The sequence below is a fragment of the Ceratocystis lukuohia genome (assembly GCF_044167205.1).
Source record: "Ceratocystis lukuohia strain C4212 chromosome Unknown Supercontig8_pilon, whole genome shotgun sequence".
In the NCBI taxonomy this organism is placed as follows: domain Eukaryota; kingdom Fungi; phylum Ascomycota; class Sordariomycetes; order Microascales; family Ceratocystidaceae; genus Ceratocystis; species Ceratocystis lukuohia.
In genome coordinates this window covers 1637408-1659429 of record NW_027263527.1, presented here as the reverse complement: position 1 = coordinate 1659429, position 22022 = coordinate 1637408, and the positions used below count along the sequence as shown (strand labels likewise).

The following is a 22022-nucleotide window of genomic DNA, read 5'->3' as shown; positions in this document are numbered from 1 at the left end:
GCATTGTCTGTTCTTGCGTATCTCTTGTTATTTTCTTGTAAACGTACAGCCGCTTGCCGTTGTCCTCCTCTTCCTCCGTTCGGCTTGGCCCCCTGAAAAAGTGGCTTGCCTTAGTCTCTGTGTTTTGTGCAAGGACATTCATTACTTTCGTATCCCCCCCTTCGCAAAGTTTTATTCGCAGGAGTGACTTACACCAATATCACACATGCTATGGGAGCTGCTGATCATACAAATCGAGCGGTGGTGCGATCTGTGCATATCTCTGTGCTTAATAACAACGCCGGTGATATTGAAACATGCTCTCTTGTTGCTCTGCCTGGCTTAAGCGCCCAGTGACCTTCCCGGTTTGTTTATTTGTTTGTTTGTCTGTCTGTCTGCTGTCTATCTATCCTGGACAGCAGATTGTGATGAAGAGGATGGCAGAGCTAGGGAGAGAGGCGGAGTCGTTGCTGGATTTGTTTCGACTGTCAATCTCTAACAAGCTCAATAGAAACTAAGGACCGGAAATCAACAAGAAATCATGGGGGAGGGACGAACTGAAGTGATCATCCACTAAGAAAGAAACCAAAATGTTTTAGTGGAACAAAACAAAAGAGAGTTACGACGACTACTAGTAAGCAACAATAAGGCAGGGGAAACGGTCTATTGGGAAGGCAGGGAGGGAGAAGAATCGACAGGCAGCAAAAGCACTGCATCGACTCTCGTAGGCAAGGCCTATTTCCTGCTATCTCTACTCGACCCTGGGTAAATCCAAGTCTGTGAAGAAAAAAGAGAGGGAAGAGGCAGATCTCCTTTCCCAACAACCATTTGTTGCACTTTTTCCGGCCCAGGATCCCCGGTCTGGGCATGGGATCCGGGGCGAGTTTTGGGAAGGGACTAGACTACTTTCTGGGTATTTCTTGGCTGTCGTTCTGCCCGTCTGTTTGCCTGTCTCTCTCTCTCAGTCGGGATTTTCTAGCCATATCCCCTGCGGACTCAAGGTCGAGAGAGACCTTGCCCGAACCTTTTGCCAACTTCTTCTGTCTTTGATGCCTGTCCCATGCCCCATGTTCAAAATGTGCAGTGAAGGAGAAACCGACAAGAGAGAGAAAAATGGAGGAATAAGGAGACACCCACCTCCAATCACCCCACTTTTTAATATGGGAAGGGGGGGAAGATATTGATTGAGAGGGGGATTAGACTTCACAAGGTAAGTGATCGTCGTTACGCTGCAATTATGGTCTTGTGATGATCTACATTTCCTTTTTTTTTTTTTTTTTTTTTTTCACCTGCTCTTTTCTTTGCAATGAACAAGCAATTACTCCGAGAGCACCAGCAAGGACAAGAGGTAGAAAAGACAGCGGGATTTAAATGATCTGTACAGGGTGAAATAGAATTTATTTTGACGGTAGCTCAGGGGCGGAGAGGGGCATTAGGAGGGGTCTAGACGGGATGAGAAAGACCTTGGATGTTATTATAGAGAGCTGACTTCGGTCGTACACAAAGTTGCACAAACGCATTATGTCTGTCTGTACACAGCATATGCAGATTTCTCTTACACTTCTCCTTTTTGTCCTCTCTTCTCACTCGGTACTTCGTTTCGAGACCTTGTGGCCTCAGCTACGCCCAAAGTAGCCTCTATTTGAGCATGAAGAGCAACAAAGCCTTGTTCGTTCGTTCCCAGGAGAAAGGGGAAGAAAAGAACTGGGAAAAACTTGGCTGTAGGGGGGGGGGGGGCAGACAAGGAGGAGCAAGTCAAGAAGATGACAAGGAGTGAAGACAGGCGAGAAGATAAGATGCAGCTTTTTTTTTTCTTTTTCAATAAAGGCAAATTCCGAGTCTTTCTCTCACTCTCTCGTTCCAGGTACATCCATCAATTTGGGAAGGAGTTGAACAGGGGAACCTGTACCCAGAGGGGGGGAAGAAAAAAAAAGAAGAAGAGATTGAGGTTATCTGCGATGATCCCTCATTACCAAGTTGTCTTCCCTCCTTCCAGATGGAATCCCATTTCAAGACTTGCCCCCCAATTAAAGAACAAGCCTTAGCCTAACTCTGCCAAGTACGTCTAATGCACATTTGCATTATGTCTATATCATGTTGCCCGTCTCGTGAGGCCTTTGTATAAAATGGGTTGCCGTCGTCGTCGTAGTCTTACATATTGTGCCCCACTTTTATACATGTAGTGCAAGGTCAAAAGTAGCAGTTGCAATGATCAACACGGAAGGTAGCAAAAGAGTGACCAAAATGTGAAAGAGCGCACGATAAATTGGAAGGAGGCAAATTGCTGAGGCGTGTTTGCATTGTCGAGTCACCACCGAGAAAAGTTATTGCGAAAGAGTCGGCTTCCCCCTTCCCCTTCTGGCAGCTACTCTTTCAATATTTACTGCGCCTTCAATTAACCGGACCGGGGGAGGTTGCCTGACCCCGGCGCCTTCCAGTCAAGCCAGCCCAGTCCGGTTGATCATGGGGGCATGGGGCTTGAAGAACCTTGGCCTGAAGAGAAGAGAGCCAACTTGTCTCTCTTCATTGTTCTCCTCTACAAAGCTGAATCAGAAACCGCCTTCTTCTCCGCAATATAATGCCTTCCATATCGAAACAGCTCAGCTCTCCTCCCCCCTCCCCCCTCGTCACTCTTTGTCGGACTGGCCTGGGGATCTTTTCGGCTCTGCTCCGGCGCAGAAAGAAGGCAGATAAAGAAAGAGAAAGCTAATGACCGAGACAAAAAAGCAAGTCGAAACGAAACTGGTTTTCGTAGGCCGGCCAACTAGCCGCAGACCTTTTGGACGTCACAGTCACACACTTCATTCAGCACTGGCCATTAGTCACATCACAGTAACATTACCTACTACAGTGATACCTCAACGCCAAATCTCAAGATGTGACATTTCCTTACATCACCAGACACTTAAGTCCGGCCTTCCGGCGTAGGGTCTGTAGCCCTAGTGTGTTGCATAATCCCTTCACGCTTTAGTCAGGATTGCCCTGCTCCGGTTCATTCTGGCGACGAATCATGAGAGCCAGACGTCGAGGGCAGCACTGGAAAGTTGAAAAAAGAAATTATACCCCAATAAGGCATCCTCTTCCTTCATTGTGCCATTTCTCGTTTAGAGGTCCGGTCCTCTCTACCAGAAAAAGTTGACAAGTCGGGCTAGGGAGAGTCTGAGGCAAGGAAAGGGAGAAGGGAGAAAACTGCTTGCTTGATTATGCAAGGGAGGACGTCACAACCACAAAATCAGCGATGCTGAGTGGCCAACTCTAACCAGTGAAGCAAATAGAGCGGGGCGAGTCTAGCCTGCTTGCTTCTTCCAGGTCTTGCCCACCCCCGTTACTCAAGTGTATCTGTCTCAGTCAGGCTTTGCTTTTTCTCGGGGCTGCTATGCCAACAAAAGGCCGCCGGGACATGTCAGATGTTAGTCGAAACCTTGGAGGTTGCGAGGATGAGGTTACCTCCCTTGCGACAATGTGTCAGCGTGCTCCGCGTCCATACGTATGTATACACACGCAGAGATAGCCTAGCCGTCCAGCTTTCTCTCTTTCCTGATCCCCGAATGCAACACTGCGGAACACTCTTGCAAAAACTAACACGAGCTGTTCTAGGCCGATGAACGCGAAATACTACTCTAGCGGGGTCAGCTACGACGCCGAGTATCCCTCTGCTTCCCATAGCTCTTCTATAGCTCGGATTGCCTTACTCGGCTTAGTTAGAGGAACAAAGCTGAACAAACCTCTAGTCCTAGGCCTTCCTAAGTTTGCGCCCTTTTTTTTTAGCACGATATCTAAAGATAGACGTGGAGCTTCGCACTGCTAATCATAAGGCTGTGTCTGTTCTCGTTCTCTGTGCTGCGATGGCTTAGCTTAACCATCTAAAGCTTAATCCCACCCTTTCGACCTCTCATGCATCCCTTTACCGAGGTCGTTCTGCCTTGCCGCCGCCCGTCCCGTGGTGATACTAAGGCCATGTGCTAGGAAGACTGCCATCCCTTCAAGGGCGGGAACAAGAGACATGGCTGAGCTTAAGGGAGAGGAGACGTAGCTGCATGTTATGTACGTAAACATGCACACGTCCGTGTATGCATACACTTGTACACTTTTAGCCCGATATATCGAGGAATGCCATACACGCATATATCTCCTGCAAGGGAGTCCACCACGCAACGCACGTAACCAGCCACGCGACATGGCGAGAAAGCGTGAATAAGTCCGAAGGGAGTGTCTCAAGACACACTGAAATAAGCAGAAACAACGCCGGCCCAGACATATTGGCCATTAGCGACGCAAGGGCGACTTTCTCCATCCATGATTATAGCATTGCAGGTATTTGAGAATATTGAAGGAGGTACGATGCAGCTAGCCTTGCGTCAAAGTTGCGCAGGCGAGGCAAGCCGTATACCTCTGTATCAGTGCATGGAAGCCTGGAACTCAATACATACATACAATATGACACTAGTGCGTTCTTCCCACCACTAGACGTTGCTTTTGCTTGGTATCTTGCCCATCTCCCAGTTGGCTCATAGAAGCACCCAGAAGCCTTCTGTCCTCGTTCTCGGCCCCAACTCCTTCCCCGGCGCCGTGCTTCCTTTTTATGTCTTTCTTGGCCTTGTCTACCCTTCTCTGCGCATTTCACATTCTAAGACGGGGTGGCTTACACATGTAGCATGTGAAGTGCATGCATGACCTTGATGTTTCCTGTGCATTATTATACCCTAACCGCCCGCCAAACCCTCATCAGGGATCCCTTAACTCACGTAGTGTAAATAGCCAAGATGATGATTGACACCAGCGAGGCAACAGTACAGCAACGATCATCAGGCTTAGCTGTCTTATGAGGGAAAAGGGGCTCCTTATCTGTGTCTATACTTGCGTACGTAAGTTGGCTTTAATAAACTATATGGGTAAAAAAAGCCCTACATCACGACGTTTCCTTCCTGGCCTTCTCCTGGCCTTCTCCTAGCCTTCTCCTAGCCTTCTCCTCGCCTTCTCCTAGCCTTCTCTGGCCCTATCCTCAACGCTATCCTAGACGCCCTTTCTCCTTCATTGTAATACCGCAAATTTAAGAGTCCACCCTGGCTGAGTGCGCCACAAGAACAAGCAATAGAATGGCGGCCAACATCCCCCTCGCCTTCCCCTCCCCCAGCCAGCCGGGGAGCTTTTAGCTTTCTCTTTAGCCTTTTGTTGTTTCTTATAGACCGATGCAGGTTGTTATGGTGATCCTCAGGGACAAAGAGCTTTTCAACGCCAACGGGCGCCCGTAGAGTAGAAGGCAAATAGAGATGGAAAGATAAAAGACGCCCAGTCATGATTTGCTTCTTCCCCTTCAGTCTTCTCCAGCCCTGGTCCTAGGCCACCCAAGTTCTCCGGTGCTGGCCTAGACCAAAGGGTGTTCCTCGTTCTTTATTTCTCCTGCTCCTCGTCCGCTTCACCCTCGTCGTTCCAGTCAAAGACATGCATAAACGCTCTATGCACCTCGTCAGTTAAATCACTCGCCTGCATACTTCTTCCCGTCTTTGCAAATGCCCTGCGTGAGGACTCTCTCGTAATGGCACACCCAGCCACTGCTGCAGCTAGCATTGTTTCGCTATCCTCCGCATTCTTTCCTGAACTGTCCCCCCATAAGCCTTCGATATATCCCCGCCGCCATGCTAACATTGTCGCAATGGCACCTGTCAATGTATCTCCTTGACCGCCACTCCTCTTCGGAGCGCCGCGTATGTCGACACGCACGCCCTCTGCGGTTCGTACACAAACCAAGTCTTCTCGGCCCTTTTGCACAACTACCGGGCCATCTAAAGCCCTTGCCAAATCACGGGCTCCCGGCTCCTTGCCATCCGGCCCCTTGACTCCAAGTTCTACACACAGCCGCGAAAACTCGCGCACGTTTGGCGTTAGAACGGCCAAGGGATACCCCTGCACCAGCTCTGGGTTGGCCTCTACAGCTAGAAGCGCATCGGCATCTATCACAAGTGGGATGCGGTAGTTGCGGGCGGTTTGGATAACTTCGCGTACTGTTGCTTGCATCAACACGTCCCGGCCGAGGCCCGGCCCAAGAACAAGCACGTGGAGACGAGGCAAGAGGTCTATTATGGGTGCTGTAGCAGAAGAGAGAGGGGTGCTGGTGGCAGGCCCGTCGGCGGGGGACTCATGCATGAGCGGATGCACCATGAGATTCGGCGAGTAGGTCTTAATGACAGCGGCAGCGACGGGCGTGCATATAACGTGGGACTCAACAAGACATGTTAGCGAGGGGGCTGCCTCGGACTAGTAGAATGGAAGAGAGAATAAAAGGGAGACATACCATGTCACAGCCGAGCTTAGCACTTGCAATGGCAGAGAAATACGGCGCACCAGTGTAGTCTTTACTGCCACCAATAACAGCGACACGGCCGAGCTGCCCTAATAAGAATGCCGAGTCAGTCGCCACACCTAACCCACACCTATTCCACGCGAAAGAGAACATGGGGAAATTCCAAGCGCCTGTCTATAGGTAACATGTAGACGTACCTTTGTGAAAGTGTGGCAGCAGTGGTGGAATCATACGCCTTGCCTGGGCGAGGGCTTCTTTTGCCGCGGCGGACATTTCTAGATGCGACATTGAAGTTTGATGGGAGTTTGGGGAGCAATAGATGACGCGAGTAGACAAGTTGAGGCTGGTCTGAGCGGGTTGTGAGAAAGTGACATGTGAAGCTTCACTTGAGCTCAAGAGCATAAGAAGAGGCAAGCTCGGGTGGGGCGTTGGAGCTATTGTCACCGTCATGCGTATGAATACTTATGGCCGTCAGCATCAAGGACCTCTCTGAGCGGATGAAGGGAGACAGACACAAGATGATGTGTCTAGATACAATGCAATACCTACATTAAGACACGGAGAGAAAATATAAACATGACATGATGACTGACACGTATACATAGGTAGACAGACAAGTTTGGAATAAGATCACAAAATTCATAGGTGAGACAAAACACAAAGCAAAGCAGCACTCCAAAAGCCTCTTTTAGTTCCTTTATGATGCGTGTCATTGTGATCAACGGAACAAACGAGGTTCGTTGTTGCGAAACAAGCAAAATACAGGCGTATCGAGGGGATAGAAGAGATAGTTTTGTATGGCGGGACAAGGAGACAAAGGGAAAGGAGGCAATAAATAAAATTTGGTTTTACAAGTGGACACAGCAGCTTTATGGCAAACTAGCTTTTGGCTTTTTGGCTTGATCAGAATATTCCCCGCGGACAGACAGAGGACAACAGAGGAAAGTCTCCAGAGAGGCCTTTCGCATATCTGCTCCTCTACCCTCTTAAGAGCTCCAGGCTAAAGACAAGGAGGCCCGAGGGAAAAAAAAAAGAAGAAAATCACCAAAGAACCCCTCCTAGAGATATAAACAACAGAGAGTGAAAGAAGCAAAACAAAAGGTCGAGAGAAGAAAACAAAAAGCAAATGTGATGATGTACAAACAAGACCCCACTCTTGGTTTCTTTCCTTTATTAAATCTTGGTCATTTCACGAGAAAAAAAGAACATGAGAAAAAGCCCACTCTTCTTCTCCGCTTAGGCCAGGAAGCTCTTGGTGAACGACTGGACGCTGGCCTTGAGCTTGGCCTCGAGGTCCTTGCTCAAAGCACCCTCCTTCTCAATGGTGGCCAGAAGCTCAGCCTCGTTGGACTTGAGGTGGGCCAGGAAGTCGGCCTCCCACTGCAGAACCTTGTTGACGGGAACAGTGTCCAGGAAACCGTTGACACCGGCGTAGATCAAAGGCACCATCTCGTTGACGGCCATGGGAGAGTACTGCTTCTGCTTCAGTAGCTCGGTCAGACGCTCACCACGAGCCAGGGTCTGCTTGGTGGCAGCATCCAGATCGGAACCGAACTGAGCGAAGGCGGCGACCTCACGGTACTGGGCCAGGAAAAGCTTCAGCGAACCAGCAACCTGCTTCATGGCCTTGACCTGGGCGGCGGAACCGACACGAGACACGGACAGACCGACGTTGATGGCGGGACGGATACCCTTGTAGAAGAGCTCAGCCTCCAGGAAGATCTGACCGTCGGTAATGGAAATGACGTTGGTGGGAATGTAGGCAGACACGTCACCACCCTGGGTCTCAATGACGGGCAGGGCAGTCATGGAACCACCACCAAGCTTTCTGTTCATCTTGGCAGCACGCTCCAGCAGACGGGAGTGCAGGTAGAAGACATCACCGGGGTAGGCCTCACGACCAGGGGGACGACGCAGCAGCAGAGACATCTGACGGTAGGCAACGGCCTGCTTGGACAGATCGTCGTAGATGACCAGAGAGTGCTTGCCGTTGTCACGGAACCACTCACCAATCGAGGCACCGGTGAAGGGAGCCAGGTACTGCAGGGGAGCGGCCTCGGAGGCAGTGGCGGCGACAACAATCGAGTACTTCATGGCATCAGCCTCCTCCAGGGTCTTGACCAGCTGGGCAACGGTGGAACGCTTCTGACCGACAGCGACGTAGATGCAGTACAGCTTCTTGGTCTCGTCGGAGCCCGAGTTCCAGCGCTTCTGGTTAAGCATGGCATCCAGGGCAACGGCAGTCTTACCAGTCTGACGATCACCGATAATCAGCTCACGTTGACCACGGCCAATGGGGACCATGGCATCGACAGACTTGAGACCAGTCTGGACAGGCTCGCGGACGGACTCACGGGGCAGAATGCCAGGGGCCTTGAGCTGGGCACGGCGTCTCTCGGTGGTCTTGATGGGACCCTTGCCATCGATGGGGTTACCGAGGGCATCGACAACACGGCCAAGCATCTCAGCGCCAACGGGAACATCAACCTGGTAAGTTGTTGATGGTTAGTATCACTAATTTAGCTCACATAATTCAATTCGGGGCTTGTGTAAGAGACGTGAAAAAAAAAAGAAACAAGGAAACTCACAATCTGACCAGTACGCTTGACAACCTCACCCTCCTTGACCAGACGGTCGGAACCGAAAAGCACAACACCGACCTGACCGGCTTCGAGGTTCATGCACATACCCTTGACACCAGAGGCGAACCTTTTTAATTGTTAGACAAACAGTTCTAAACAAGACGCAGCTTGTGCATTACCATTGGAACAAAGAAATATCTAGGGAAAACTTACTCGACAAGCTCTTCAGCCTGAACGTTGGCCATACCGTGGACACGGGCGATACCATCACTATGGAATGACAATTAGTAAGTTGGTTCTGGAGTGGAGCCAATGACAATATCTCGGAAGTTGGTGTGCATCAATTGGCTGGTTTTATTCGAGAGCATGTGTACAGCTGAGGGAATTTGGTTTCGCATGTGTTCGATACCGAAGCTACGCACGGTGATGCTATGGGTAGATGTCGGTGCCGTTCATTCAACTTTTCTCCCCCATCGTATTCAATACCGGTCCAAAAGATGGGCTTATTGAAAATTTGAGCCGAGTTAAATTAGATGAAATGGGGTAGGTAACGTACCCAACAGAGAGAACGCGGCCAGTCTCAGCAAGACCGGCCTCCTCCTGGACACCACGGATTCTCTGCTCGAGGATAGAAGAGACCTCAGTGGGAGAGGCCTTGTCGGCATAGGTACGGGCCTGGATAGAAGAAGCGTTGAAGACGGCAGGGGCGGCGGAGCGGGCCTATTGTAGAGAACATCAGGAGAAATTTATCACGGTTAGCCGAGCCGCCGAGGATTTTTTTTGTAGACCACAACAGTATTGGATAGAACGATGGGTTCGCATAGCCGCTAGACCGGACTCGGTAGGCTCGGTTATTGATCAATTGCAATGTATGTAGCATCAATTGAGCTTCCCGAGGCCACCGGTGATAGCAATGGGCTGACGCGAGGCTGAAAAACGATGGAATTGACCATCGGTGTATTTTGGGGGGTTTCGGAGCACTGGGCTAAGGTGCAAAACAAAGGGACGACGTGGGCTTGATGTGAAGTTAGACTTACAGCCGCAACTCTGCCAGCAGCAGAGAGCGCCCGCGACGACTGACGAAGGGCGGTCCGGAACATATTAGAGATTTTAAGGGGTAGCTGATCACAGCAAAAGAATCAATTGCAGCCGGGTGCAATTGAGGAAGAGGGGAGATGCGGATGGTGATGGCTGGCTTGGGGCTTGGGGGAATTGAGTGCAAAAGCGGACTTTTTTGCAAGAGGCCAGTGGGCAAGAAAGATGAAGAAACGACGGGTGGACCCGGAGCTATGCCCATCCGCCAATCACAACTGCGTACCAGTTTTCGTTTTTCTTAGTCAGCGCCGTTGTTTAAGGTGTTCTAAGAGTGTTAGGGGCCTGTTGCGGCTGTTGTCAGCTGTCATTCTTTTTTTTTTTTCTCGCTCTCCACCGTTTAACTTGGCTGCCGTGCTCGGCGGTAGCTAAACATATATACACCAAGACACAATGCCTAACAAGCCATTGAACCCGTCCACGCACTAATTGCATTTCAATTCTTCCTCTATATTCACAACTGGCACTCTTGTCTTTCTCTCCATAGCTCGTTCCCAAATTCTGATCCTACCCTTTTTTGTATTGTCCTTTGGTGTCCTGCACTCCGCAGTCTAGACGGCTCATCTTGAAGTTTTTCTCTCAACCAAAAAGCCCACTATACGGAGTAATTCGGGAATTGGTCCATTCAGCGTTCTTTTTTTGATCCTGGAAAGCCTGTAGCCTGTAATTTTAGGTATCAATTTTTTGGCCCGTCCTCTTTTTCCGGGGCTATCTACATAGCAACACAGCAACAAGCGTGGATCTTTCTCCCTCCAGCACCCACCAAATGTGTCTTTTGCACTGAGCCAGCCGACTTATCTAGTCTTGGAGAAAGAGCTAATTATAAAAAACGGCAAGGGCTCCGCTAGCTATAGCAGTTTAGTCAAACTTGTATTTTTCTTAATGTGTGAACCCTAAGAAGGAGACATTGTTTGCTTTGAGCCATCAAGCTTGTTATGCATCAACCTTTTCCACCCCTAGATCTTGAAGCGAACATAATCTTCCAAAGATCTATTTAGGGTTAAACATGCTGATGAAGGCAAAGATGGACATGGAAACAAACTGTCTGCAACTTAGCACTAAAGCTGAACTGTTTGTTGGCTTATTCTTAAATGGCGTCGAAGAGAAACTCCTAGCCAACAACCTACAAGTATGTTCACGGACACTAATTTTCCCGCTGGTATCAAGGTCGCAGGCTTGGTGCGTCTTGTTTGCACATGAAGGACAAAATTGAGAGATCACGACGTTATGTTACAAGCCGGCAAGAAACGCCGGTCGGTCTTATAGGCCGAGGCTCGACTTCTCAAGAAGAGAAAGATCGAATATGGATTTTAGCCATCAGAGATGACAGCCAGAAAATACAGACCCAATATGCTCCCAATAACTCCCAACCGCGCTTCCAATAACCCTGCTTGTTGTACTGTTTTACCATTCTCCCAGGTGCTCAAGAGACACTCGGGTGCGTCTGGTCAACAGTAGACTGGACGTCCGAGGTCACATGGGAGATGATTTTTGAAAGAAGTGATTGTCTTGCTTTTGATAATTTCTTTTGTTTTTGTTTTGCTTTGCCACAAGTTTGACTACCCCAGACTAGAAAAAGCGAGGAGCATTTACCGGACAATGCCATCGAAGCGAGACTTGAACCACTTGACGGTCTCCTCACGCTTGATACGGTGGCTGGAACCGATGCGGCCGGTGGCACGGCGACGGCGGGAGACACGCTCACCAGGGCGGGTCATGCAGCAGTAGAAGTCCATACCATAGATACCAATGGAGGGGTCGTACTTGATACCCAGGTCGATGTGCTCGCTGATACCGAAGCCGAAGTTGCCAGTCTCAGAGAAGTTGCGCTTGCGAAGCTCGTACTCCTTGACCTTCAGGCCACGCTCAATGATCTCCTCAGCCTGTAGTAGTGCAACTTGTTAGTACATCTACTAGTCTATAGTGAAAAAACCTTGTGTAAAGGTGGTATGTGTGTTCTAGGGTAAAGTCGTACCTTGGGGCCACGGACGGTGACGTGGACGGAAATCTTTTCGTTACGACGGATACCGAAGGTACGGACGGTGTAACGGGCCTTGGAGTAGACGGGGGTCTGACCAGACAGCTGCTCAAGCACCTCTGTTGTTGGGTTAGTTTTCTGGCACTACGAAGTAGATTTGAAGGATAGAAAGCTTACTGGCGGCACGAGTCAGTCTGTCACCGGATTCACCGACGGAGATGTTCAGAACCAGCTTCTGGATCTTAAGATCCCGCATGGGGTTGGAGGTCTTGTCAGCGGACATTTTGTCGGTATTGGTATCGCACGGCGAGTTTGTCGATATGTGATGGGTTGATTTGGTAAGAAGACAAGAAGTTCTAAATTTTGGATAATATTGTACTAATTTCGTCTCGCCTTCAGCTTGGAAAAAAGTGGAGAAGGGCACAAAAACCCTTTTCTTGTGCGTGGCTTACAAAACATTATCGATTATTATCGATAAAGTGATAATGAAGCTTGGTGACGCTAGCGGTATCTCTTATATCGCAACTAAATTACGGGCCTAGCCTCGCCAGCATGGCAGCCTTCTCTCAGCCTTTCGCCCAGCCTTAATCAAAAATCTTGAAGTGGCACTCACGATCGCCCCTGTGCTTTTTGCTGTTAATCGACCTCCATATTGCGATCCAAGCTCGCCAATACACCAAGCATATTTCCCTCTTCTGCACCAAGGGGCACACATTCTTTAAAAAGCGCCATAAAGTTGCACCATCTTTGCTTCTCCCATACAACCACAGCCTAATATGTCAACCTCTATGAACAAGCAAGGCAAGATGGTATGTCACAGCTCTCCCGCTCCGTTTGAACAGCTATATGAATCTACACTTTGGTACTCATAAGCATGTATACATGTACTAACTTTTGTTCTAGGCCGGTTATGTAGGTTTATCCCCCATGGGTCCCGCAACAACACTGCACTGATGCTACGAGCTTGCGCAATGGAACGCATAAACACCTTGATATCGATTGACTGACCACAAACATGCGTCTTTTCCTTTCCTCTCTTTTGCAGATTAACTGGCGCATGCGTGTAACGCTGAATGACGGCCGCCAAATGACGGGGCAGATGCTCGCGTTTGACAAGCACATGAACCTGGTCCTCGCTGACACTGAAGAGTTCCGTCGCTACAAGCACAAAAATGAGGGTGCTAATAACACTGTCGAGACTGAAGAGAAACGCACGCTTGGTCTGATTATCCTCAGAGGCGCTCAGATCATCTCACTTTCGGTCGAGTCGCCACCACCCGCAGATGCTAGTGCACGCCTGGGCAAGACCGCATCGGGCTTGACTACTACCTTGGCTGCTGGTCCTGGTGTTGCTAGGCCTGCTGGACGTGGTGCTCCAATGGCTCCCTCTAATCTAGCTGTATGTTCCTCCTTTATCAGATTCTGTACCAGGCACCTCACTTTGAAAACTGGTTGCCGTAGCTGCTGAAAACCGTTGTTTTCTAGATATATACTAATGTGTACGTGTACAGGGTCCTGCTCCCGGCGTTGGTGGTGCCGCTCCTCCTCCTGGGCTGCCTTCATTCCCTCCAGCTCCCGGTTTTGCTGGGCGTGGCGGTAAGTATTGTATCCCCTACCATGGGGAATCGACAACTAACATGCATCGGCTTCTTAGCTCACCCTCCTGGCTTTCATGCCGGCTTCCCTGCTCCGCCCAACTTCCCCGGTGTTCCACCTTTTTCTGGAGCACCTCCGGGCTTCACGGGCGGCGCTCCCTCGAGATTTGATCCATCGGCGAGACGATGAGGGGGGGAAAAGGGAAGGACACGACGACGAATACTACTACCATCACACGGCGGGAAAAGAAGGAACAAATATTTTCTCGAAATTGGTGCTTTTTCTTTCAAAGTTAAATCATGTTTTTTTTAACGCTGTGCTATTTTTGTTGCTCGGGAAGGCTGGCGTTTGGCTTACTGTTTATCATATCTCTCTTCAACGGACACATGTACTTTTGTTCCACCGATACCAACACACCACACACACTATGCGCGCCGTCTAGTTCTAGCCAAGCGAGCCACAGACGGTACTTGTGCGAATCTTGGAAAAAAAAAAAAGTTAAAAGCAAGGGCAGGCAGGCAGACAGACACAGGCGGCAGTTGATTTATAAGAAGACTTGATTGTGTATGTACAGAATAAATTGATTAACTCTTTTCAAAAGAAAACGAAACGAAATAAATGCTGTCACCGACGCTAAGCCAGCTTGTCTATCTAATATGCAAGAACGGAGTATTGTTTGTTTGTGGGAAGGCGCTGTACTTTATACGCGCTGGTCTTCAGACGAGCCCATGGCCCGGTAGTTGTTCATGGCGACACCCTTGTCTGAGTCCGACTTCATTCTCATGCGGTCCTTCTTGTAGTCACTAATAGAGCTGAAGACGGCGAAGACGACAGCCCAGATACCGGCAAGCACAGCGTAAGCCACGACAACCTTGGTGCTAGAATTGGCGCTGGAGATTCCGAGACCACCGTTGACAATACCGAGACCCAGGAGCAGTCTGCCGTACCAGATGTGGCCGTAGCTGATGGCGCCACGGGTCTTGTGAGCAACAAAGTAGCGGTGGTGGAGCCAGCCAGTGATGGGCTGAACGGTCAGACCAGCACAGACAACAGCACCAATCATTTGGTGGCAGTCATCGAACAACTAAGATGAAAGGGTTAGTACAATACTCGAAACACAAGGCAGATCAGCTCAGGGAAAGAAAGACAAAACTTACAGTATCAACCTTGTTGGCAGCAGCATGGCCATAGCCATAGCCAACCCACATTCCAATCATAGCAATGATTTGGATTATGCCGTGGATAGCCCATTGGTGTAGAGCAGGCATGATGACGGTTCCAAGAGGGTAAAGCATGACAAACATGGAAGCCATGATCCAGCCGTGAACCTTGAGCAGGTCCTTGTTGCCGCCACCGCCGCCACCGCCAGTAGACGAAACGAGTACAGTTCCGTTTGAGGCGCTGTTGGCGTTGGCAGCTACGAAGGGGTTAGAGTCGGAGGCAATGACAGCGGCAGTCAGGTCGACGGGGAACTCTCCGGTGTTGTCATGAATCTGGATAGAAGCATCTTGGCTGGTAGAATCTAGGGGTGCACCAGTTTTCCATGCCGACATCCACTCAGTCTCAGATGAGCTAAGGTCCATAGAGCCAGTGCCCCATGTGTTGCAGTTCTCGCAGACGAAGTTGGCAGTCATGACGTTGTTGGAGATACCGGTGCCCTCCAGAATAGTGATTCTGGTGTCGGTTTGAGCATACGGCTCGACTTCGCCGGTGGCATAGCGCGTGCTCACAGTGACGTTTCCGGCACCATCAGTGTACATGAGGAACATGTTAGCTCCAGCCATGCCATGGCCTTGGCCGAGAGCGACCCAGGAGTAGCTTGTGCTGGCTTGCATCTGCATATAGAGGTTTCCAGATCTGCTGGAGACGGTGGTCTGAGGCACACCAATCTGGACGCAGAAGCCGTTGGAGTCGAAGCAAGAGCTGTGAATAGCGGCAGCGGGAGCTGTAGTGTGGAATAAGGGTTAGAAATGGCATTATTAGGTAAATTGGCCGTTAGGGTTTGACTTACACAGCAAGGTGGCTGCCATTGCCAGGGAAGAAGCGACTCTCATGTTGATAATGTGTATGTATATGAGATTGCCGAAGTCAACAGCAAAAGGCAAAGGTAGAAAGAAAATGTATATGTATATGTATATGAGAAGGGAAAAAAGAAGGATGGAAAAAGTATCACGAGTGAAAGAAGTGAAAGAAGTGAAAGAAGGAAAGGAAAAGGTCGATGAGAACAAAGAAGTCTGAGAAGCACAAGAGGTATTGACCAGTTGAAAGGGCGATGTTCAGGACTCTTATATAACCATATCAAGACAGGAGGAGACAGCAGTTGGCACAGCATACCTTGGCATACCTTGTTTTGGCAGTTTAGTTCGCTATGCAACAACGAAAATCATATCCTCGATTCATTTCCTCGGCCAAGGCGAAGAATTTGGTGCTCGTAGAACAAATGTCTTCCTAAGGGCTGGATTAAACCCCAGGGCCAAAGGTTCCCTTCCCCACTCCAAGCCCCAAAGGCGAAGGGCCCAAGTCCCCCAAGACCCAACGGTTAAGGACCAGCCTACTATCTGGTAGATACCGCCTTGTGCCAAGGGAACTGGTTACGTATGTCTTCTTTCTTGGCTTCCATGGGGCTAGTAAGCAAGTCAATGTTGAGTTCATAGCACAGCAAGTTAAGCCAAGGGTAGGAATCAAATAGGAAAAAGATTGCCAAGATAGATATATTCGTGTCACGCTCAAATACAACGCATCTTATTGGCGAAGATGAGCATTTTCAGTTTCACATGAAATCTGACAAGGTATTAGGCTACTTTTTTTGTTGCCAGCTTAGCGATTAGGGGCGTGTGTGGTGTGTGTGTGTGTGTATGGGGGGGGGGGTTGAGAGACTGTATGGAGGGAACAGGATGAAGAGGGAAAGCGATGGGAACGATGATAACGATGATAACGATAAAATAGAAGAGAATGCTGGCAAGTTGTGTGTGAGGAGTGCAGAAAGAGGGCTGAAGGTAAGACAAGGCATGAGGCAAAGACGCATAAGTTAAGTTGATCTCCTCATTCGGAAGCTTAATTTAACCTAGGGCCCCAGCTTAAGGGACCTAGGATTCATCGGTTATAACTAGTACTAGTATGGGGAAAACTTGGCTGTGAGCAGAGAAAAAAACATTTTTTAAGCCAAGACATGCATAGCCCAGAAGAGGAGTGGGAGTCGTGATGTGATGAAGATCTCATGGCAAGCACGATAAGGGGCTAAGCCAAGATGGAAGATACGAAGAGGAGAATGGCCAAGGCACGAGGGCATATAAGACATGGGGAGAAGAAGAATATACAAGCGAGTAGCAAGCGGGCGCACACAAATACGCGCATACACAGAGATGAGGGCCGCTGCTGTGTATGGCAATCAGGCGCAGCACAGCAGTAGAACAACACATCGGCTTGCAGATGAGAAGAACCGAGACTGCAAGCCAGGGAGAAGAAAAGAAAATACCAGCAATGCTAATCAGAAATCGAAGACCCACCCTATCCGCGCGGTATTTGATTACAGCGTTCTCCTTTTGACTCTTAACCCAGATAGAGCTTCATACCATACAGGGGGAAGCCCGGATCCCAGCTCCCTATACCCAAACAGAAGCTATGAAGCAAAGTTTATGCTTATTGTAGATTGGATATGGCCGTGAGTACAGCAGCAGGAGAAGTCAAGCTTCTATTTTTTAAACCTGCTTCTTTGTTCCGCATCTTGCTCATTGCAATCTCCCCTCAAGCCTCTTAGATTAAGGTAAAGGGTGAACAGGGGTAGAGCGCTCATGCCAATGCCAATGTTCAAAGCGTGGGCTCTGATGGCAGCTTTTGCAAAAACCATACTTCTGATTGGCTCCGGGAGCCAGAGGCAAGAGTGCAGGGGGGTGGGTAATGGCAACTCCAGTGGCAATGGGGTAGCGGGTTGTTGTCTCCTCCTCAACTTCACTTCGGCTTCCCGTTAGCTCCCATAGCATTCGAGCAGCATCCCAGCTCCTAGCCCTAGTACTGCAGAGCTAGGCCTAGCAGGCAACGGCTAGCCTGTGCCTGTGCCTGTGCCTTTTGGAGGAGAAGACAGAAGGGGAAAGTTCCAGAACCCAGGCCACTCTGAGCTAGCCCAAACAAGTATTATAACCCAAAACGCCTTCGCAAATAAGGTTTAGCAGGATATTGTTTCAAAGTGGCAACGCCGATTTGCTCTTTGTCCTGTTCCCTATAGCCCTTTCTCCAACCTCAACTACTCTACTGCAACTACGCAGTAGATCAGGGCCGGGCAAGTCTAGGCCAGCTAGCTCGCCTGGCCCTTTTTTGCCTTCACACATGCAACCAACATCAAGCGGGCTAAACGGGCTGAGCTGCCAAGCCCCTAAAAGAGAAAGTCAACGCCAAGCTGCGTCGCGTCGTCTCTAAGCCACTCGCCATATTCACCAACTAGACAACAGATGAAAAAGAGGGGGGAGCGACAGCCCAAGTTTGAAACTAAAGGGAACTGGTTGTTTGTAGTACCATAAAAAGAATATGGGAGATAAATTTATAAACAGAAACCAGATCGCAGGTTGGAGATCGATCGAAAGGCACTAAGATGTCGGTTAGAGATGAAAATAGAAATACCCTAACCCTACAGGGAGCAAACAGCAGACTCAATAATAAATACATGACACGTGATAGAAAAATTCTATTTTCTGCATTTTATCCCTCTGCCTTTTTCTCATGTCCATGTACTACGTAGTAGTAGCATAAGAGTTGAAGGGAGGAAAAGACCAAGACCAAGACAAAGGCCGCGTCACTAGCTTGCGTTTGAGCATGGTGAGATATGCAGAATATGCAGGCAGATGCAAGGAAGACACGACGAGAGAAAACAACAACACTGGAGATGTTGGAGCCAAGACAGAAGAGGCACCAGAAGGTAAGACAAGAAAAAAAATACTGCTGTCCTAGAAATAAGGGTTACGGCAACCCGCACAAAAATTAAATTCACTTGCTGCCTCGGGACCCACATGTTTAACCGCACAGACCTGGCTCTAAATAGGGCTCCCAAAAGAAGACAGAATTGCTGCAACTCAACTCCACGTTGACCCTGAATGTGGGCTTGGTCCTGCACTTGAACTTGGGCCTACATTTAAACTTGAATCTGTACTCCACTAACCCGGACTTATCTGTCTGGTCTTAGCTGCCTGCCGCCCACCGTCCGTCCGACATTTGATATCCACTGTCCGCTGTCCATTGTCCGTTGTCCGCTGTCCGCCGTACGCTGTCTGCGTCTATATCTACGCTTATATCCGAGTCCATGTCTGTGTGCCTGTGTTTCTTGTCTTTGCCGTACCATATTTCCTGTCTTTTTGTCTCGGGCTGTGCCTCTGTTGCTTGTTCTGTCTCTCCCGCCTCTCTCGTCGCGCTTGCTGCCACCGGCCGGTCTTTACCCTGAGCTAAAACCCTCGATCCTCCTTCCACTTCCCTTCGCTTCGCCGTTCTCGTCTAAATACAGTTGCGCCTATGCTCCCTCCGCTCGGTCCTGCTATCTCCCTTTTATTTTTGTCCGATAACCCTATCTAGCCCACTCCCACTAAATACGAGATTCTCCCAAAAGGGCTGGCGATTCACGAGTTGAACCTTGACGGATGTGTAGATAGCCCATGTACAAGCACATCAGTTATCTAATGCTCTATAGTTTCCTTGTCGCCTCTTGCATGGGTATTTCCCGCGCGCTCTGCCCAAAAAGCAATTGGCTAGGAAATGGCGCTTGGCCGCTGCTTGCGGCATTGTAACTAGGACTTGACTAGCCATGGAAACGAACGACAAAAAAGGAGGAGATAACAGAAACTCTATCAGTAATATGCTTTCAGATCAGAAGGAAACAAAACGAAAAAAAAACAAAAACATGGGGAGACACCATGATCCGCATGTGCCATAGCTAGAGCTCGAGCTCCAAGATTATACTAGGCCCAAAGCTTCCAACCCCGTCTAGTTTCTTGTGCGGTCACCTGAGACCAAGTAAATCATCACCACAATCATGATAATCTCGCCAATCCCGAAAAACAAAGCCCTACGGACGAACGCATTGATTTGCCTTCCTCTAAAATAGACTCGAAGCAAACAACCAAACACTAGTGCATAGAAACCTAAACTCCAAGGCAAAGAATGAGAGAACTTGCCCCTCATCTTCCTGTTCCCCATTACCCGCCCCCGCCCTCGCAATCTATCTCATAATTGTTCAAACCCGCGGATCATTCTAAAATGGAACAGTAATCTACCGCTGCGACCGCCGGCTGACACTCTCCCTAGCCTGCGTCTCCCAATTAATCATGTCGTAAGCTCTACTAGCTCCCTAAGGCAATGAATCGCTCATTCTCCAACAGACTGCTAGGGGCAACAAAACTGAATCCGTGGAACGGGTCATCTAGTGAACCACGACTAGTCCTGATATCGACACCGCCCGTTGCTGCTGCTGATGCTGCGTCAGACAGCCTGGCGCCATACGCGGTTCCACAGCCCTCAGCAAATGAGCCTTGCGGGCTCAGCGTCAAATCAGTAAATTCAACAGAAAAGTTCTCCGCCAGCTCTGGGTCTGTAATGAGCGGCTGAATTGGCGGTTCAAGCTCGCGGGCCTCTAGAAGTTTCCAGTCAATCTTGCGGAAGAAGCGATGCTTCTTGATAGTCACCAGATCGCGTGGCATGTTAGCTCCCAGACGTTTGGCCGGATCGCGCTTGAGCAGCCTAGTGAGCAGGTCCTTGGCATCAGCGCTGAGGTAGTAGGGAAGCTGAAGCTTCTGCTTGACAATGTTTTCCTGTATCTTGGCGTTGTTGCTACCGCGAAAGGGTGGCGAGCCTGTCATCAGGTCGTATCCGAGAGTGCCCAGAGACCACCAATCCACGGCTTTGCCGTACTTTTTGCCCTGAACCACCTCAGGTGCCATGTACTCAACAGTGCCTAGAATTGAGTTGCATGTGTCGTCCTGATCAACTGAGACTTTGGACAAGCCAAAATCGGTGAGCAAGAGATGGCCATCGGCATCGAGCAGGCAGTTCTCGGGCTTGAGATCGCGGTACACGACACCCATGTGCGAATGCAGATGCGAAATAGCTAGAATCATCTCGGCCATGTAAAAAGCAGCTACCTCTTCCGAGAACATGCGCTCCGTCTTCAGGTGATGAAATAACTCGCCACCCTGACCATACTCGAGAATGAGATAGAGCTTATCTAGATCCTGGAACGCGTAAAAGAGCTTGACAACAAAAGGATGGCGACTGACAGACTCGAGAATCTGCCGCTCTGTCTTGGTTTGCTCAACAAGCTTCTTGTGGACAACAATAGACGCCTTTTTAAACTGCTTTTGCGCAAACAGACGGCCAGTCGACTTTTGTTTGACAAGAACTACAGTTCCGTAGGCGCCCTTCCCGAGACATCGCAGAGTCTCAAAATCGCTAGCTGAAACCTTGCGGTTGGTTACTTCTTCCCCAGCAGCATTGATAGTGGCATGGCTTTCAGGCATATCATCGTTGACAAACTGGTGTTCCAGCTGGATTTCGTAGCTGGTGGATCCAGTATCCGAGAAAACACTGCCGTCGCTTGGAGGGCCGTCACGACTGTTGGTACGGCTCATTTCAATACTCCTTAGCCCAAGGTTGGGGGCAAATATATCCCTGCCGCCTTGGTAGCTAGGAACGCGGCGCATGGTCATGGTGCTGGCACGGGACGATGAGTCTAGGGGAGTAGAGCTGCCTAGACTAAGGGTGTCGATGTCCAGGTGGTGGTTGTTACGGAGCATAGAGATTCCCGACATGGAAGGCGACGCGGCGGGCCGCAGACTCGGGCTGCAGTTGGCACTGACAATGTCGTCAATGACGGTCTTCTTTTTGCTCCTTTTCTTGACCTTGACTTTGGTCTTGGTGGAAGACGCTGTCGAAGTGGTGGTGGAGACGCCACTAACATTGGTCGTGTTTCCGAGGGCCGAAGAGCTGGTAGTAATGCCAGCTGCCGTGCGCGTGCGACTAGCACTGTTTGCCCCAGCATCAGAATCTTCATCGGCTGATGTCATCGGGGTCATTTGAAATCCCCGAATCGTGCAAAGGGCGGGATCTGGGCCTTGCATTTTGTGGAGAGCAGAAGCCAAAAAACGGGACTAAAATTTGACAAGTTGAATTGAAAGAGGATTTCACAAGACAGAAAGGAGCAGGAAAAAAAACTCTAATAAAAGAGTGGAAATAAAAGAGAGGGGAGAAGGGCTATTCAGAGCGGGCCATGGAGGAGCACACAAAGGTGATATGACGAAGGCAGTGTGAGATTATATACCAGAAATCAACGACTGCTGGCTAGGGCGGTTCGTGAACAGACAGAGCTAGCACACGTTTCTTTGTTATTGATAGTGGATGTACGCGTATATAGCAGTAGGCCGAGAAATACTGGTAAAAAGAAAGGCCTGCTGCTAGATTTACTAGGCGGATTCACGCCGAAAGACCACCGCGGCGACGATATGCGTCAGCGCGCACAACA

At 49.5% G+C, this 22022-nt stretch overlaps 6 protein-coding genes across 6 annotated transcripts; 1 reads left to right on the top strand and 5 right to left on the bottom strand.

Annotated features, from left to right (window-relative positions):
- Positions 1–5370: 5370 nt before the first annotated feature.
- HOO65_080416 (ATP-dependent (S)-NAD(P)H-hydrate dehydratase) lies at positions 5371–6553 on the bottom strand (the record flags this gene model as incomplete). Its single annotated transcript, XM_071004327.1, has 3 exons — positions 5371–6234; positions 6272–6369; positions 6478–6553. The coding sequence occupies 3 exons, from the start codon at positions 6551–6553 to the stop codon at positions 5371–5373; spliced, it is 1038 nt and encodes a 345-aa protein (XP_070856646.1).
- Positions 6554–7516: 963 nt separating this feature from the next.
- On the bottom strand, positions 7517–9962 carry HOO65_080415 (ATP synthase subunit alpha, mitochondrial; the record flags this gene model as incomplete). Its single annotated transcript, XM_071004167.1, has 5 exons — positions 7517–8767; positions 8869–8989; positions 9076–9132; positions 9419–9582; positions 9900–9962. The coding sequence occupies 5 exons, from the start codon at positions 9960–9962 to the stop codon at positions 7517–7519; spliced, it is 1656 nt and encodes a 551-aa protein (XP_070856645.1).
- A 1581-nt stretch (positions 9963–11543) lies between these two features.
- HOO65_080414 (60S ribosomal protein uL5) lies at positions 11544–12215 on the bottom strand (the record flags this gene model as incomplete). Its single annotated transcript, XM_071004388.1, has 3 exons — positions 11544–11837; positions 11930–12051; positions 12110–12215. The coding sequence occupies 3 exons, from the start codon at positions 12213–12215 to the stop codon at positions 11544–11546; spliced, it is 522 nt and encodes a 173-aa protein (XP_070856644.1).
- Positions 12216–12947: 732 nt separating this feature from the next.
- Positions 12948–13717, top strand: HOO65_080413 (small nuclear ribonucleoprotein B and B'; the record flags this gene model as incomplete). The annotated part of the gene is made up of 3 exons (XM_071004380.1): positions 12948–13331; positions 13444–13528; positions 13587–13717. The coding sequence occupies 3 exons, from the start codon at positions 12948–12950 to the stop codon at positions 13715–13717; spliced, it is 600 nt and encodes a 199-aa protein (XP_070856643.1).
- A 511-nt stretch (positions 13718–14228) lies between these two features.
- On the bottom strand, positions 14229–15582 carry HOO65_080412 (uncharacterized protein; the record flags this gene model as incomplete). The annotated part of the gene is made up of 3 exons (XM_071004296.1): positions 14229–14612; positions 14686–15473; positions 15540–15582. 3 exons carry the CDS (start codon positions 15580–15582, stop codon positions 14229–14231), a joined length of 1215 nt encoding a protein of 404 aa, XP_070856642.1.
- Positions 15583–19848: 4266 nt separating this feature from the next.
- HOO65_080411 (Serine/threonine-protein kinase psk1) lies at positions 19849–21621 on the bottom strand (the record flags this gene model as incomplete). The annotated part of the gene is made up of 1 exon (XM_071001554.1): positions 19849–21621. The coding sequence occupies one exon, from the start codon at positions 21619–21621 to the stop codon at positions 19849–19851; it is 1773 nt and encodes a 590-aa protein (XP_070856641.1).
- Positions 21622–22022: the final 401 nt, after the last annotated feature.